This window comes from Aphelocoma coerulescens, chromosome 2 (assembly GCF_041296385.1).
Source record: "Aphelocoma coerulescens isolate FSJ_1873_10779 chromosome 2, UR_Acoe_1.0, whole genome shotgun sequence".
Classification (NCBI taxonomy): Eukaryota; Metazoa; Chordata; class Aves; order Passeriformes; family Corvidae; genus Aphelocoma; species Aphelocoma coerulescens.
Window position 1 is genome coordinate 57,727,823 of NC_091015.1, and position 19,442 is coordinate 57,747,264.

A 19,442-nucleotide genomic window follows, 5' to 3' on the forward strand; every position below is an offset into this window, starting at 1 on the left:
CTGCGATAGTTATAATATATTATTGCAATCACCATAGAGAGCTGTATACAAGAAGGTAAGGACAAAGACCAGATGTTACTGAAAGTGAAATTAAGCAATGGGTGACTGGATGGAGGAGTAGAAGTTGATGACTTTTTATAGCATTTTTCTCAGTTAACAGCCTACCTCCTTTACATTTTCCCTCATAACCATCTCCAGAACAAACAAAACACAGTGTACAGTTACGGGAAGTCGAAGACTGCCAGCTACAGTTTCAGGAATGTCAGCTTTAATGCAGGAAATACCTACCTGGGGTTATTCTTTAATGTGTTAATGAGAAACTCATGCAAATCTATGCCTGTTGAGTCTGTATATTCTTGACTGCAATCTGAAAAATAAAAACAAACAGCCTCCTCTCATTTACTTCAACAGTTCAGATTAACTATGCTATAAATCAAAATCCATTTTCCAGCAACAATCTGAAAACATATGCTCTGAAAGAAAACGTACATTTGGAGTTCAGCCAAGAAACATCAATTTTCTGAAGCATCAGGTGGACATTCATGGTTTCTCTGTACCACTCCACTGAGAACACAACATCAAAACTAAACATTGACAGAAACTGCTGGTCATTTGAAAAACACAGGAAACCTTCAAGGCCATTCAAGACCCTGCCAAGTTCTTCCATTAAACCATTAAAAAAAATTAAAATGAGGAAAAAGAAGTTTTATTCATCAATGTCTCTTTGCGTCACTTAATAAATGCTGTACACTCAGCAAATGAGGAATCATGCCAGTGGGAACTCTATTTGCATTAAAAGACTGAAATCCAATGACACCTGGGAGTAGGCAGGTAATAGGGATGCGTGACAGTAGCCAGAATTAATTTTTCAGTATAATCTCCTGACTCAAATGCACACACAGATCCTCAAGTTGGCGTGAACTCTGAGAGCTCCATTGAAGCCAAATGACAATTCATACCAGCTGCAGACCCACACCCAGGTAGGCAATGATTATTTTTGAGTGATTACACTGCAACTTTGTACCATGGATCAATAAAAAGATTTTAAAAAGCAATACCAAATTTAGATAAAACATCTTTCCTGAAGAAGTCTTATGTAGGTAGGTGATGATAGTAGATTGCAATGCAGGTTAAATGTCAAGGATGAATTTCCTGACAGCATTTAGGATATATTCTCCATTAGAGAGGAGCAATAGTGAAGAGGATTACTCTCTGCTGCCTACACTGCACAAGTTACATGCCAATATTTTATCATTACTCTAGATAAAAGTGTATTAGTGTCTTATACACTATATACACTTATTATATAATCACACATGTATTTATATATTTATGTGTTTATACCAATATGGTTAAGCATTCAAAAGATCTATTTTATATTAAAGCAAACTAATAACATCTAATAAAAGACCTCAGTTGGGAAAGTTTCGTCACTTTTAAAGCCTGATGTTTGTATGAAAAGCACTTTTACGCATACACATTTCAGGTTCCGAATTTTCTCAGTGTATGAAAACGCTTCTGCTGTGTATATATACACAAATAAAGAAATAAATCCTTGTAAAAACATAGAATCCCTTCTACAATGGTAATTATAATAATTTAAAGATTTTTAAGTTCACCTTTTGATAACATTCTGATCTTGCTTTTTTCACTGTTTTTATCTTTATTTTTATCCTTCTCTTTTTCTTTCTCGGAGTCATCTTTACTAGATTTATCTTCTTCTTGCAAGCTAGGAAAACTTGAAAGCTGTAGCTGGATTGATTCCTGTTGAGGAAAAAAAAATAGATAATTATGGGCCAGATTCAGTAAGCTTCCCATGGCTTCCGAACTGCAGATATTGGCAATAAACTATGTGTAGCTAGAAAAGTTGAAGCCAGATACATTTCTTTCCTATTTGAAAAATGGTACACTTTACAGCCAGGAGAATAATGACATCTCAGAGGCCAAATTCTAGTGGTAAGTAGGTGTTTCTTCTCTAATATTTTGAATGTTATAAAATTTAGGCTACCTCTATTAATGGCACTATATCATTCTACACTTCAGTAATTCTCCCTTAAGACTTTTCAGAATAACGAAATACTTTTCATATGGCCTTTCTTAATTAATTCTATAATTTAATATTACATATGTTAAGTGATGATCAATGGATAGACATCTGAAAAATAAAACTTATTTCCCTTCACTAGAAAATCTGCAGGTTGATATGAACTGTTTTGCATATGTAAGTGTAGTATCAGCTAGATGGAGTTTTCTGGCTCTAATAGTAGAAGAGTTCCAGCAAACTTTATACTCCATGGTATACAAGAGGGCTTACTAACTTATCAGGTAATTCATATTTAAAGACATATGCAAATGTGCCTTTCGCAAAAGGGGGGAAATGTACCCAGTGATTTTCCAAGGATGTAGTAGTAAGTGAACTTCCAGAAGGCATCACAAATTTTACTCTCAAGAATTCAGTATTTCAGAGACTATGAGTCCCTTTGAAACATGCTTCAGCTTCAAAAAGTTAATAAAAACTGAGAACTCAAGCTGGTTTACATTTTCTAATTTTCTTTAAAGAACTTGTTTTTCCCTGCTCACAACATTATTTTATACTGGCTTTGTTTTAACAAAACCCAAATAGTTTTCTTTTTAAGCTACCATGGCAGGATCTTCGTATTTCAAGAAATCCTAATCTGGCTGGACAAAATTGAAGGAAGCATACTTCTGTGTTTTATTCTTTTAAAGAAAAAAGAAAATGGCCCAGAAAATACTATATGCTTAAGTAATGTAAAAAAGCACATTTGAAGAAAGCTGTCACAAAACTCCCTGGGTAAAGCAGTTTTCTTTAAGAGAAGAGAGTCCTGCATGCTTGGTAATTTTTTTGACATCATGTTAATGAAAACCTAATTCACCAATACTGGAGAAAACCGGAGTTTCTTGAATGCTAGTAAATTCCCTTCCTTCACTATTTTTCAAAGAATACTAGCATACCAAAAGATCAATAGAAAACTTTAAAGTAAGGGGTGTGTAAGCAACCATTAGGAATTCAAAAGATGCTTCCAGTAATTACTACAAATTTTAGGTTTCTGAATTCTTTAAAGAACTACAAATCAGCCATCACAAGACATGTAAGACAAAGTCCTAACAAAACAAGGTATCAGCATAAACATGCCACAGTAAGACAGAAATTGGTAACTTCTCAGCTTAATCATTACTGACTTTTTGTGAAGTTTCAATGTGGCACAAAAGACTTGAGATGAAAAGCATTGTAAAAGAAAAACAAAGACCTGGACCCAAAATTTAACCTGACCTACCACCCTTAATCCCTACTCCTGTTAGTTTTCTCTGATAGTGTTACCCAAAATCTGAGCCTACAGAGGGAAAGAGTGGGAATTCCTGGTCATCTCAGGTAAGGATACATTGAAAGATGTTTCCTAACCTGCTCAGTTGTGCTCAGGGAAGTAATGCTGTGCCTGCTTTCTTTCACTTCTTATGGCAGTCTGATTTCTCATTCAAACAGCAAACTTTGGATCAACCATTGCCAAATGACCCCAAAGGATAACTTGATTCCCTGCACTGCCCAGAGCAGAGCAACTGTGCTGCTAGCTTTTCAACAGGAGAAAAATGTAACTGGCCACATTGTTCCCAGGATATTAATCCTAAATTTAACAGCAGTTCTTAAAAATGCTCTTATGAAAATGACAGACTTTACAGAAAAGCACATATATGAACATACAGTAAATACTGTTTTACATGTAACATAATACCAATGTATTTGCACTAGAAAAAACACACAAAAGGGCTGTAGAGTCGTGAAAGCAAGCTACTGTATATTTTCTTAGATTTTTATTGATTTTTCTCAATAATAAAATACAATGTTAATAAATACATTGATACAAGTAGAGTGAACAACAAAATAGATTTTCAAATTGCAATAATACACTTCTTGGTCTATAGTATAACATTAAAGGCAACATTTCTTTTAAGTAAGGACATAGTGAACCATTGGATAAGCACTCAAGATCAAGTAATACAGGTAAACAAGTTTTTTCCTTATACAGGAAAATGAAGGCAAGTATTCAAATATAAATACAAACATCAAGTCTGCAGTACAATCCATACTCAGTAGTTCTGGCAAGGTACCGTACATTCTCTGATAATTAATTCCCTGTGGTTTGTAAACCATTCAGACAAAATAAAAATTAAGAAAAAATAATTCCAAATGAAAAATAAGCTATTTCTCCTCTAAAGCGAAAGCAAAACAATTTGGTTGGCACAAAACTTCCTGTATCCTTCAGCCAGCCCAAGGAGGAGCCTGCAGGTCCAGCTTTCCATGGCAAAGCTGAGCCATATTCATTAGTTAATGGTCAGCAAGAGCAAAAAGGCAATTCCTATCAAATTATTTACACCAAGCCAATTGTTTCTTTAGAAAACATGCTGGGGTCAGCTTCCATTTATGGGAGACATTTCATCTCCCATAAATATTTAAGATGGTCAAAGAAATCTTTGCTGAGGCTGGTCAGCCAGGCAAGACCAAAGGCTGTGTGTAACAGGAACCCCTCCTCGGCCTGGAGTAAGGATAGGGATTTTGCCTCAACACCTGCCAGTCTCTCTGTAGTTTAGAACTGGTCCTGTGCAGTACATTATAAACTACCAGCAATGCTTCATACAATCTCTTTATATTGTTCTCCTTTTCATTCTCCATTAAACAATAGAAAATACAAACAAAATTGGAACAAAAGCCACGCATTTTGAGTAATGCAAGTCAAGCAGAAAGCGTCTACCTACAACAGAACTGATAAAATAACCTGCCCATCTACTGCATAAGCATCATTGTAGAGCAATAGAACATGTAAATGTCCTGCTGCTAAACAACTTGGTTTTTGGTCTTTCAATAAAATTAAAAAAATAGAAAAACCTCTCCTTACTTATGAGCTAAGAGGAGAGACAGATTTGTTTCATTTCAAGTCAACAGAGGAAACAGTGAGAAAGTACACTTAAATGTCATTTTTTATTTTTGTGCTAAGCTCACAAGAAGCCACTTGCTCAAGCTCTCTCGATGGCTCATTTCAACTGCACATAAACATCTCATAAATTATAGGCAGTGTTCATCATATTTTGGGTTTCAGTTAGTTGGGCTTTTTTAAGCCTTGCTCTCACTAGGCAAGCAAAGAGTAGTAGTTGAGGCTTAACTTTTGCTTTTTGGAGTACTTTTTGAAGTTAGTCTGCAAAGACTGCCACCAGTGTTATTGTCCAAGGTGAGGAGTGCAGAGGACAGAACTCTACCAGCTGATGGGAATACAACACTACTAGTACAGATAAACTCAAATACACGATTTTGATATAGGATAATTTACACCAAGAGTTTAAAAAATGAATGCCACTCAGTAGGAGGCATCCTTGGCTCTACCAAGGTACTTTAGAGAGCGAAGGACCTTTGAATTTTATGTGAAGGGGGACACTGATATGAACTGAAGTCTTAAGAGGAACCACAAATCAGAGCATGTTCGTAACTGTATTTGGTGCAGCCTTGAAAGAGATAGCCTTAGAGAAAAGAACATATTAATATTCTTTTTGATTGTTACTATTTTTTTAAATTTTAAAATCTGAATTCTTTTGAATTCTTTTCCATTTGCTGAAATTTTCAGGGGGTCTGGAAAAAAAAGCAAACAACACCCTGTGATATAGTACAAAACTAGTAATTCAAATTAAAGTTCACGCTAAACCAGATAACTCCATATAAACACGTTCATTGTCGGATGTAATTTTTCCCCCAAGAAAGACGTTGTTAAATGCCCAATTAAGTAACACAATCATGCAACTGAAGATGGAGGTCAACCATGCAGCTAACAGCAATGATTGCAAGTGTACCTGGTTGTCATGAAGGTTTTCCGCTCCCGGGCGAGGGGTTGACTCTTCACACACAGCAAGACTCCGCACGAGTTTTCCCTTAGCTCCTGACTGAATTAAGAGAGAGAGAAAACAAAACAAGAAGCACTGCTACTGACCCCACGTCACATAAGCTGCCCACATCAGCTGTTCCTAAATATCCCAAATAACTATCACCCACCCAGTCCACAAAAATGCATCTGCCTTGGACATGGATAAAAAAGGATTCTAAGCAGCAAGACATTTGCCATGCAGGGAAGGTGGTAGGTTTCTTTTTGCTTTTATCATTTCAGCTACAGCTCACTCACTTCCAACAAAAACTGTAACTGCAAAGAACAGATAGTCCAATACTGAAAGTAATTTAACATAAACTCAAAGGCTCCTTTTGATTTGGTTTGTGGGGTTTTTTGTTTGTTTTGGGAGTCCCTCCCCTTCTTCTAGTAGTATTATATCCAAGAAACATGGACAATAAAATGTGCATGTATTATGGACCTGCACTTGAAAAATTAAAATAAGGTTTTCAGGGTTTTATTTGTTTCTAGAAGCTCCTTCCCACACCTGCCCCCACCCATTTCCCCTCAGGAAGCTAGTCAACTTCTGCTTCTTTATGTCAAGATTATTCCATTAAAATAAAATTCCAACAGAAACATTAATTACTAAAGCAAAAGGAGTGAACCTTTTCCTTCTCCAGTGGTGCCTAGAAGAACACATGCTGTCTAACACAAGGACACAGCAAGCCCAGCAGCATAAAATTATGATGGATAAAGGGAAGCCTGACACATTTTATCTGGAGGCAGTTCTCTGCCTTTGTGTAAAAGGACTATGGGGTAGGGGGCAGGAAAAAACCCACAACACAAACAAAAAAACTCAAACCACACAAGTGATGAAAGAATGCCATTTCAGTTGTAGACAGACATTTAACTGAAATTCTTCATACTGTTGTGGCATGCAATTCCAGACAGAGATGGACCCCTACCTTGGATCTCTTTTTCTGCTGATTTGCACCTCGTTTCTGGGTATAGCAAAAAAAAAAGAGAAGCAGTTTTCACTTCAGGGGACAGTGGGCATGACAAGAGCATTACCAATAAATAGACTAAATCACTTCTATCTGATGCTTTAAATCAGTTGCTGACTGCAAAAGCAACTTCCCCAAACCCAGTTTGGAAAGCAGGGAAAGCCAAGAATCATCTCTGCTCATTTTCATTCATTTTACAAACAGGTATAAACAAGAAAAAACACTACACAGTGTTCTCTAATTTCGCACATAATAAAAATGTAAGAAAAGGTATACTTAAGTAAATGCTCCCCCTCTCCAAATTCCTCTTAAATTGTGGTCTCCCCCTTTATTTTTATATTCGATTGAGCAAAAAGGATTAAAAACCCCTCATCCGATAAAGTCTTCTTATCAAATTACCTTCTTAGGCTTTGCATAACAACTTTTTGTTGGCAGTAACACCTACAAACCAAACCACACATTAAGTAATTATTCATTAGTATTACCTGTAAATTCATGAGATCAAGGTAGTTTTCTAAATCCCCAAAGAGGGAAAACAGTCAAATATCTCACCAAGCTTTAACACAGATGTCTAGAAATTAACTTCTCAGAAAAAGTAATAACATGGACAGCAGCCTAAAGAGCTTGAAAGGTATAACAAATAACAGCATTTATTTTATAGCAAAATTAAAGAACCCAAAATACAGTAATAAATTAAAATTTTAGAAAGGAAAAAATAGAAACAGTCTCAAAATCATAAGAAAAAATAGGGGAAGTGTAGGCAATGAAAGAACTCACAGAAATGGAAAAGCAATGGTAACACATCGATATTTATGCCCATTCACTATTCCTGTCTTACCTGCGGATCTGTCTTGGAATCACTGAGCTTCTCTTCCTCTACTTCTGAGCTTTCAGATTTATTAAGAACACAGTTATCTGGGTTGGCTTCAGAGATGGAAGTCTCCTGCTCTTTTGCAGCTTCCTCTGCTGTCTCCTGGTTCAATTTACCTTGCTCAGACATTCTTCCAGACAGAAATTAAAATAACAAGATTTGGTGACCTGAAAGGTCAAGATACCACGACACAAACACATACACAAAAACATTGGGGGTGAAATTTATTTTTTCTTTTAATTCCCAATTTCAGTTCCTTTGATAAACAAACCAAAATGTGCAGCTCAGAAGTGGAAAACTATGCATGTCCCAGTTGCAGAGATGTACAGAATCAACCATACTGGGTAACAGCAGAATTATGCCAGGTTAAACAAGCAGAGTTCCGATCTAAACAGTCTTTGTGGAGGGAAGATTTAAGGTAAGGTGCTGTGACTCCCCAGCTCAGCCTCAGGACTGCCAAGGTGCAAGCAGGGACAGTGAGGGAATCTATCACAAAACTCAGTGGCACCAGGCAAAAAAGACCCATTCTAGGTCTCTGGCATCTCAGTGTTCCCCTCTTCTAATTTTCTTTTTCCTTTTTTTTTTCCTTTTAATGAAAGATAGTAGCCAAACAAACAAATAAAAACAACACTTTTTTGTATTCAGCTGTAGGTTTTTTATGCATAGCAGAAGCCATGGTGCTCACTACCACTATAAATATGTATTTATCTTTTTTTTTTAAGAGGTAATAATTCAAGATAAGTATGAACTCTAAATTAGGCAATAAAGCTCTCAGAGTCAACATTTTCAGGGATCAAACGAACAGCTCCATTATTAAAACTCTAAGCCTCTTCCCTAAACCAGTGTCACTCTTCAGTACTAGGAAAATTGTACAGAAAGCCCTTGGCAGGTACTTCTAATGAAGAAATCTTAACTGAACAGCATTTACTATTAGCTTACAATGGGCTTGTTGTACAGAAGCTTTAAAGGCTTTTCAGAGTTAAAGCCTATTATTTTCTCTCTCTTTCTCTGCCCCCAGCTCCCTCCTGAAGACTCCCCCACTGATCAATTGTCAAATGAGACTCATGAATAATTTAACTTTTCTTTCCCCATCCATTTGGCTTAAGAAGCATCTTCAAGAAAAACAACTGTATTTGAAATAAGACATTACTTCAGGAAGGGTCTTTTGCAACACATTGCCACTTCTCAACAGCAAAACAGCAGCTAAGAAGCAAAACCACACTTTGCCATCTTTCTTCTTACAGTTTGAAATTAAACGCTCAACAGGACTAGTATAACTTACCTTTTTTTTTTTTTTAAGCCATCTTTTAAGTGAAAAAGCTAAGGCATACTGAGTTATAAACACTTCTTCCAGTTTTTGCCTTTGTTTTCACACTGTAAGCAAGTAAAATTTCCTATATAATCTTCCTGTTTGAGAAGGACTGTGAATCTAACAAGAAATCAAGCTAGATGGTTCATAAACAGACTGAATGGAATATGAAACTAACCTGAAGCTTGACTTGCCTTACTGTGAGCTAGTTTGTGATTCTCCTTCCTCCCACCGCTCTCCCCAAGAAGGCCGATGATTTTGGCTATTCTGCAGTTACAACTGAAACTTGAACCACTTTGATGAAAATTCAAAACATGATGAATGGCAAGACCTTTAACTGGTCTGTTAAATAACCCTTAATTTGATAAGGATTTTCACCAAGAAATGCACATGCATGCACAAGCTCCTCATGAGATGAACCTGCAGCTCATCTACATGCTTACACAGTGCTCACAACAACAATTACACTGGGATCAGCTGCACCAAAGAAGCCGTTTACCTGAAAAACTGCTATAATTCCAACTGCCTTTCTAGCGTCTTCTGTTGGGCTTTGCTGGTTAAGTCCACACAAATGATCAACGGCGACGTGAGTCCCATGTCCCCATTAACAGTTCCGAGTGCCAATCTCCATGCTGGTCCTTCAGAGAGCTTGACGCATCTTAGTCAACCTGGAAAAGACGAGAAGTAAATAACAGCAGCAATGATCACGGCGCAAGGGAAGGATGCAATGGAGAGGACCAGGTTTCTAACACTAATGACCAGTTTCAAGCAAGTCACTTTCACAGCTTGATCCAGCTCCACCTGTCTCAAAACTGCCTGCTTCTTCTCTAATGAAGGCTAGAGCCGGCTGTTCAAGTCATAACAGCTCCTACGCAAGGAGCTAAAATTAACAATTCCATTATGCACTGAAGATTACTCATTTCAATTTTAACCTTTTTTAGCGAATTCCAGCACTTTTCATTAAAAAAAAGGATATATACATATTTATATATAAGCTCATCTGTTTGCTTCAACAGAAATCAATGAGGGTATGAGGAGAAAAGATTTGCCTGCTTTTTAACTATGGCTTCTGCTCCAATTAAAATTTCCATAGTCAAACGCTATTGAAAAAATAGCTAGGTGGGTGCTTTTAGAAAGTGACCTGCTTTACCAGGGTAGTGAGTTGAGATGCTCATTTAATAAGCTGAATAAAAGTTGAAATTATCCAGGATGGGAGGAAGAAGAGGAGGAGAATGAAGAAATCCTATACCCTGAACAACAGCCACCAAAAACATTTCTTCTGAAGCATTGTGTGAGGAGGAAAAAGGAGATTTCCAGGTTATGGTTCGAGAAATAAACCTAAAGAAAGAGTTGCCTCAGCAATGCAATTTTTGCTGTTCATCAGGATTGTGTTTGCCAGCTGAATAGCTGATTTAACAGAAAATGAGCATTTTAGGATGAGTCAGACTGATGTACAGGCCATGGCCACGTGCTGAACTGTCTTGAGAAAACAGGCAGCTCTTCTCAAGACTTGCACGTGAGTCATGGTTGAAGCAGTCAATGCAGACACATAAAAACAGCAAATAGAAAGCACATATTCTACTGGGGAGGGGGGAGGAAGCCAAGCAACAATAAAATCAAAGAAACAGAAAATCATCTCCCGTTATTAGACTGCTAGTTTCTGCAGTGTGTTTTACATTGTGCACGCCTGCAATTGCTGAACAGCACGTGTCAGCGCACTGGAACTTGCCATGTGAAAAGAGCTGAATAGGATGCATCAGAAGTGGAGTTTAGCCTTCCACAATACTCCAGTCCTGCTCCATCCACGAGCTCTGGCACACAGAGGAGACCAGCAGGCACCTCTGTAAACTATCACTGCCATCCCGCAAATTTATACACGTAACTATTTCTTTTCCTCAAACCGTTTAATAATTTGTAGAGAGTAATAGAAAATAAGTCTTCCCAGTAGCTTTTTGGTATTTCTTGCAGGATATTTTTGGAAATTCTAGCTCATTACAAACACAGGCTGACAATGAGAGTGGAAGAACACCACCGAAAACTATGCCCAAGTACTCAAGCACATGCAAAAGTATCTCACGGAGCCAATACTCAGCGAGCAAAGAGTGAATAAACCTCTGACTCAAAATCCTTTCCTCATAACCATCTTCCATCAACTGTTTCCCTCACACTTCCAAAAGAGAGGGGGAGAAGGGGTAAGGGGAGGGAATCAACCAAAATCGGTCACAAATCAAAAAATCTCAGTGAAGTACAGTGCATTAAGATTTTGCCTCAAAAACAGCCATCCAGGAAACAGACTGCTGTAATCAAAACCCTCCAAAACTAACAGAGACACAGATATCTGTACCAAAATCAGAACACACGCAAAATTTACTTCAGAATTCTCCAGTGAGTCCATTTGTTGTGAATTAACTATTCATAGGCCAAATAAACAGAGCAAAACAAAAACCAGACAACAAACCAACCAACCAAAGGGTGCCATATGCATAAAGTGAAGAGATCTGCCAAGGCTTGGTCTTGTGCACAGATGCTCAACAGTGCACAGATGTTCAACATCATCTTACCGTGCTTTACTCAACAGAAATTTCTTTATAAAATGAGTTCCCCATATTGTTACACTTAAGATTTCTGAAGACAACATCATTTTTCACTGGCAATGTACAAGAAGACCACAGAATCTTAAAACAAAAAAAAAGCTATCCATAAATTTCCCCAAGAAAACATATACAAGTGGAAAATAATCTTGCAACATACATCTACCATCCTCAAACCCAGAATAACAATGCCTGTTCAGATGATTTTTTAAAGAAATCCTTCATAATTATTTTCTGGGAAACAAAAAGAAGGCAAGAAGAAGTGAGACATACAGCAATCAAATTGAGCTCTTCACCTGCCCTTAATATAGATTTCCTCCTTCTTCATAAAGCAATTTACAAGTGATGACTAATCATTTACATACTACAATACGTAAAATACACTTCTGGTTGTTTGGGTGGGTTTTCAGAGGGACTCAGGTTTCCATAGAATATTTCAGGGAGAGTATAAATAGCAAAAAGGAATCAGTCAGAAAATAGCCATTAAAAATGAGACATTTTTGCTGGAAATATGTCTCTGTTTCTCGTATGTTTCCAGGATATCTCGTTATTCAGTGATGAATGTACTTTTTACTATTGTCAGTGCTGCAGTGACAGCACTGCTATGGAAAAACATACTGGATTATTCTCTTTCTTGCGCATCAACAGAAATGTCAGGGATGATTTGACTGTCAAAACCTTCAGTACCGAAGTGACGCAAAAGGCTGAACAAATGCACTTCTGTTTTTGATCCTCAGGTAGAAACCACAAAGCTTGTTGCTAGGCAAAACCCACCTTTTTGATATGCAAGTGAGCAAAACTTCATGGGGTGTTGGGATCTTAGCAGTCCACAGGAGCTTGTGGCAAAATTTCAGCCCCTAACTCCTTAAAGCAACTTGAGTATTGCACACAGCAATACAACAGAAAATACAGGGACCCACCAAGTCACTTGTAGATCCACTTTAATGGAAATATAATCTGTTTGTATAGAATTTATAAGCACCAGCTGCTCAGCATACATTGTGGGATGGAAATGCTGAGTTTTTCTTAAATTCCTTTCTTTTTAACAGGATTTTCATTTCAGAAGCTGAAGGTACTACTGAGCTTGAACAACTACAGTCAGAGCTTGAAGAGAAAGGAATGGAAGAAGGCGTGGATGGTCACATACATTCATACAACACATACCACGCAAATTCCAAGAAAAGTCTGTGGGAAGGAATACACTTAATTTAATGCAAGAGTTTAAAAACCATACCCAGAAGAACTGTCAAAAGAACAAAGAACAGAAAAGCAAGCAAAGATGTTCGAAAGCCCTATGCAACGAGCACCTGAGAGCTTAACATCAACTGAAATTCAAGACAGACATCTGAAAAAACCCGTAGAGGCCACTAGAGGTAAGCAAGCCTTTTCTGTGTTATGTATGAGATGTTTTGATGGCCTCATAGGTACACATGCTGAAGCAGGCATTTCAAGATCATTATGCTCCCAGCATGACACATGCCCTCTCTCAGAGAGGAAATTAGCAGATTTTAAGGCCAAAGAGCATACCCTTAACTGAGGGCAGGCAGCAGCAGCAGGCAGGACAGAACTCTGACAGAGTGAAATCCAAGGGCTAGTCTTCAGACAAATCTGCCAAGCATAGAGGTAAAAGTCATTCCAAAGCCCACACAGATCCTGCTACTGAAAACTTGCTGATACTGGGCTTATCTATACACCAGGATCCTTCTCATCCCATTGTGATTCTCCACTCTCATGAATGGTTTCCATGAGCTGGAAGCAGAGTTGCCAGTTAGGATTTCCCCTATGTGATATAAACCTCACCCATACATATCAAGAGAGGTTTAAATTATTATTCCTATTTCACTCATCAGACTCCTGGAAGCCACTGGAAATGGAATACAGCATTATTTTATCAGTAGATTATCAGCATTATTTTAAGATTATCAGTACTGATTGTCTCAATTTTGCCAGATTCTTATGGCTTAAACCATAAACTTCCTGTTATTTGATGTTTACTTAAATATTCTGGTTTCTACCATTAAAGCAAATCAAAGAAAATCTCAGGTTTCAGAATGAAAACAAAAGTTTCAACTCTCGGGCGGCTTCAAAGAAAACCTTCATGATATAAAACGTATTGTTAAAAAGAAAAGGCAACAACAACAACAAAACAAAAACAAAAAACCAAAAACAAAAAAATCAAAAAAACCAACCAATGAAACCAACAAAAAATTCCAAACACCACCACCACCAAACACAAAAAAGGGAAGTAAAATAAACCCTACAGTTTTAGATCAAATACACTACTACTCAGCCGTCAGTCTCCTATCTTTAGGACTAGTCCTAGTCTTTACATCATTAGACTGTGTGCTCCTTTTCATCGTTTTCCCCACATTTCCCAAAGAAATACGCAAATACACTTGGAAGACAAGCTTGTTGCAGTGTATTAGCATAGCAGGATAATAATCCATACCAGCTCTCATATCAAAATGCTTTAGTATGAAAAAAAACGCAAACCCTTAAGGCTGTGAAATGCATGGAATCCTACAAGTTCATTGGTTGTTAAAAAACTGAAGACTAAACCTTAAAAAACAGGTGCAAAAATATTTTTAATGGAAGTGTTTGATGTCTTAACTTTATTTCCCACCTCCTCCTCACATTTTCCCCTCTTCATCATCACTAAAAAACCAAACAGTGTGATTGCCTGCATTTCCTGCTCCTACCTGTCACAGACCTTTGCAAATAGAAAGTTATTTAGACTCATTTACTGATGGCACTTTACCAGAGATTGTCAGCAGACACTATTTTTTCCCAGGAGTTACTGAAACATGAGCATCTGCATACAAGCAACAGTACAGAGGCCCCTGACCCAGCTCAAGCAGGCCAGAAATCAACCATCAGTGGCAGTGGCAGACAAATTTGACAAAAACAGGGCAGATTGAAACGCACTGAACTAGATTCCAAATCCTATACAAAAATCAGTTTTCTTTCAAAAGAGACAACTAGATGACACGGAGCACCCTCTCAGCTGAAACATCTATCTTGGAAAGGCACTGGCTTTCATCCCAATCTGCATGTGAAACCCAGTATTTACAAATTACAGCAAGGATTCTTGAGAACAACCAAAAATTCTTTCAACAATCAAAGAAAAAACCCAGAAGCAAATCAACTTTTTGTGGTTTACACCTGATTCCTTTTTTCAAAGGGATACTCTTGTTCCTAACAGATTGCCACCAATATTTTTCCACTTTAATCCCGTCAGACGACCTCACGTCAATGTCATCATCTTCAGCCAAGTAAAAATGATGTTCCCTCCAGCCTGTTATATTTTTGCAAAGCTAGAAGCTTTACCCAGAAAAATAAATATAGATGGCCTATAGGGAGAGTCTGCTTTGTTTTAATACTTAAGAAAAGGCTTGAAAAAAAAAAGCTCTTTTATCTGTCACAATGATCATTTGAAGTCTTCCAGGATCAGCATGAAAAGATATGAGGCTGAATGATCTGGCTAATAAATGTCACTCACACAACTTTAGTAGGATCTAAGTAAAACCCAAACTTTTAACAAGCTAATCAGATGTACAAATCAGCACTCCTGGAATGAGCTGTTTGCTTTAGAACAGCCTTCAACACCGCCTCATGCATTTCAAACACATACGCCAAATTTTATCTCGTTCCCCGACAAAACCTGACAAACTTCCCTAAAATCAAAGTCATTAAATTAACTGGTCTCACTGTTAGGTGGTAGAAAACAGCACAGCACTCATGACTCCAAAGAGAGAGAGAGAGAGAGTGAGAGTGAGGTTCCTAGCCATCCTCAATGCACACACGTCTCCTTGAAATACACAAAAGTCATTTTCCTTAAATTCCGTAATGAAAACAATAGCCAGCATGGGCAAATACACAATTCAAATGGAAAGAGGGACTGAAACTCATTTTCCCAGATAATCAGGTCTATTTCTCAGCTATCAAAGATAATTATATCACAAAGTCCTCTTTAGAGACCAATAGCTTTATTTTATGACTAGAGAATGTCTAGGGAGGATGCTTTAGTAATTTTGCTGTAAGGATGTTCAAGAATCTCACTGCCTTGCCAGGACATCATCTCCATTATCCCACTGTACACATCAAATACTTTGTACATTTTTCTTACTGTGCCAATAGTTGCCCTCCAGTTTAATTAGCACTCTTGATTTCACAATAGTTTTGTCTTCCTTTGGGAATTAACTGTACATTACCTCATCATTTGCCATCAGGTTTAAAGCTGCCAGTTAAATAGGTCTGCACTATTCCCATTACTATCTACCTCTAGTCTGTATTTTTTTCTGTCAATCAACAGTCTGCTTCCTCACTTCTCACCAAGACTACACTCTGGACACAGATGTTCCTCTACCCATCAACACATAGTGGTGAATGCCCTAGAGGAGCACCACTTCCACGAACTCTAAAACCAGTTTAAGGACAATGAATAACACAAGGATGTCCCAGAAGGAATACTATCATTTCACTATGAACACTGATCAACAGCACAGCACAGATGAACCTGGGCTCCCCATAGAGGGGTCTCAGCAGTGCTGAGGGCAAATCAGAGCTATGGCAGAGAGTCAGAGTGTGGGAGCCACTGCAGACTGAATGGTGGGGCTACAGATACCCTGCACAAGCTCGGTGAGATAATGAAAGCTGTTTGTGTGATGCCATGATCCACTTCTATGCATAATGAAATCTGGTAGAATATACAGTTTACATTAATTTTAATTTTTATAGAACACACACAATAATTGAGTTTAATGCAGAAGTTCTTGAAACATTTTTTGTTTCACTAAGTCAAGCTATCCCTACTCTTTCTTCCTTCAATGCCTTCTCTTTGCCATTTCTCTCAGGTAGCTACAGATTATGTCCACTTTGCTTTACACACAGAACTACAAGATCAATTTGACTTATTTTTTTACTCAGTTCCTCCTAAAGCTTAAGGACTTGACTAGAAAAGCCAAGCACTGTGCATCTGTATTTTGAGCATATATGCCTTTGAAGAACTCAGTCTAAGCAGACTGCAGGTAAAAAACGAGCAGCCAGCTAAGCCATCTTTCATCATTCACTAATAACCAAACATAAAGCAGTCAAGTCTAAGGGGGGGGGAAAAGAGCCCACAACATCCCTAAACAAAAGGAACAAAACAATTTCGTACACTAGCACAGTATTTTACTAAAGCACAGAACACTCAGGTAATGGATGGCCCATAAACTTGTGAGCAATTTCTTTACACTTCTTCCAACATCACCATGGATGGAGGCATAAACAGAATGAAAATACATCAGAAACTGACCAAGTATCACTGAGCCTCACATGTGCTTCTCCTGATTTTTTTCTTTCTCAATTTCTATAATAGCCCCTATATTTCATCCTGCCATTTCCTGACAAATTAGGTGCATTTTCACTAGCACTAGCTTAATTGGCAAATCCTGAAAGAAAATAATTGCTAAGAGCAAAGCAGCATTACACTGATGAAACAGACCTGAACTTAACAACTAGAATTGCCTTAGCAGACAAACACTGACTGCAAAACAGCAAAAAGCTTTCATATAAGAATTGAAAGACAAAAAACAAAAACTATTTTCTTCCAAAAGTCTCTTCTGATTACCAGAATTAAACATATCAGCTATTCCTTCTTTCCTAAAGCCATTTTCTGAAACAAACCCATTTTGCAGCTGAAGTAAAATTCTTCATTCCAGGAAAAAAAAAAAAAAGCAAAACCAATAAAGATTAAAAAACAAAATCAAAAAAGCACCATCATACACTATGAGACATTGCCCCACACACTCTGCTGCTCAGAAAGTGCACTTACACTTTCCAAATTCAAACACAATTCATATCATGCTTGTTTTAATGCCGAGTAAGTTTTCCAAACTCATATTCCAGCCAAGTCTCCACTATCAAAATAACAAAGGCTGGATAGACCCTTTGAGAGTTCCCAGTACCAGATGATTTTATGCTATTTAATATATAATTTTATTAATTCTTCTTTATCGACAATGGCACATTCCTAAAATTTCTTTGATTTTGTTTATCAGAAAATATACTGGAATACAAATGCTTTGTTGATGACTTCTTTTGTGCATTAGTAGACTTAGGAGAGCAACATCCAGTGAGAACAGTTTACATACACAAAGTCTTATCAAGTACACTCATTCTGCTATAAACTGCTTTTCTGTCTAAAATCTTGCAAGACATATGGACAAGATTTTGGCAGTTTTCAATCAAGTCTGGAGATGGCCTGGTTTTAACTTTGACTCTAAAGAATGGCTATTTTTCCACATCAGATCCACATGCCCTTTTTCTCGTTGTTGGAAGCCCATCTGAAGAAAAAGAAAATTAAGGCAGAGACATCATCTTTCTGCCCTAATACTACAGAGAAACTAAAACCACATATAATAGATATAAATATCTATATGAAAATATATTTTTTATTTATTTAATCTATACATATATTTACATTTTAATATAGGCATCTTTGTACTTTATGAAAAGACATTAATCCCATTTTGTTGGTTGCAATTTTGTCTGGTGTCAGGCAATGCAGTAAAGTAATAAATACCACACATTAAAAAAAAAGAAGCCTTAAGTATGTTATGGATTGTATTTAATACTCTATGTTGTCATGGTTTCAAAAGGAAATTAAGAAAAATGCTAATTTTAAGTATAAATTAGAAGTCAAAAGGCCTAATGAGTAAATGCTTGTTATAAAAGCCAATGAAACCATTAGACATTTTTGCACAATGCTCCAAGCACTGGAGTGCCAAATAACCTCAACTTATGCTCACCCATAGAAATAACAAAGAAATCAAGCTTTATAACTTTTGTCACTTCCCTTGTCCTGTGAAAAACCAGAGATTAAAACCCCTACTGAGATGTGTACTGATATACATTTGCTCCTTAGCACCATCAGTATAATATGTGACACACTGCAATTAACTGCTGAAGAAACAAAGACAGACATTCAACTACAAAATACCAATCAGGTATTTACACTGTCACTCTAATGGCCAGCAAGAGGAAGAAATCCTCTTCAGAACCAGTAACAATAGTCAAGAGAGAAAAGGCAGAAGCTCAGGTTCACAGAACAGGCAATGCCAGTTCACAGATTTGCAGCTTTGGCTTCTGAAAAGATCTTGCCAGAAACCCTGTGGTTTCAACATTATGTTTGCCTTTTCCAGTGGGCAATTCCAGGCTCCCTGTGATACTGCAAGCAGAAGAAAAGGCAGAAAAAGTATTTCAATACCTGATTGTGTTTTTCAGAGTAGAAATTATGACATATTTATGAGAGAGATAAGCAGCTTTGTTAAAAATGTAATTGGCCACCCCACATACACCCAGCCAGAAAGCTTCATGACACACAAACTAATAAAGAGCAATGAATACACAGAAGAAATCAAATATTCAAGCCAATGACTCCAAGGAATATGTTCTATTAAATTTAAACTAGAAAAAAAAATTTAATCCAAAAGGACATTCAAAAAAACAATCAGAAAACAGTGAGCTTTTTCAGTACTTTAAATCTTGTTATACAGATTGAAGTCTCCAGAAGTTCAAATATGATTTTAAAAAAAACTCCTATAATCTCAAAAATTGTATTTACCTGTGGTGAAACAATCTGTCTTACTTGGCACTAGAAACCACTAACTACATCAATGATCTAAAAATACTGAGATTTAAATTACAGGAGAGAGGTGTGGGACCAAAACTCTACAGCCTGCAATACATTTGATTTCCACTGCAGAATAGCCATATCATCACATTTTTTTCATTGCTCAGTAT

The 19,442-nt window shown here is 37.2% G+C and overlaps 1 protein-coding gene across 38 annotated transcripts in view; it reads right to left on the reverse strand.

Moving 5' to 3' along the window:
- ARPP21 (cAMP regulated phosphoprotein 21) overlaps positions 1-19,442 on the reverse strand; it is a 654,082-nt gene that overhangs the window by 95,639 nt on the left and 539,001 nt on the right. For 30 of the 38 annotated variants that reach the window (XM_069007670.1, XM_069007667.1, XM_069007674.1 and 27 more), the window contains 7 exons: positions 9,566-9,734; positions 7,725-7,924; positions 7,286-7,327; positions 6,848-6,883; positions 5,854-5,943; positions 1,620-1,764; positions 289-367 (listed from right to left, as the gene is read on the reverse strand). In XM_069007670.1, the coding sequence (XP_068863771.1) occupies positions 289-367; positions 1,620-1,764; positions 5,854-5,943; positions 6,848-6,883; positions 7,286-7,327; positions 7,725-7,886 (554 nt within the window). In that variant the 5' untranslated portion in view covers positions 7,887-7,924; positions 9,566-9,734. Of the gene's footprint in view, positions 1-288; positions 368-1,619; positions 1,765-5,853; positions 5,944-6,847; positions 6,884-7,285; positions 7,328-7,724; positions 7,925-9,244; positions 9,262-9,565; positions 9,735-19,442 lie in introns of those variants that run through there. The other 8 variants (XM_069007695.1, XM_069007687.1, XM_069007694.1 and 5 more) reach the window with 3 other exon arrangements.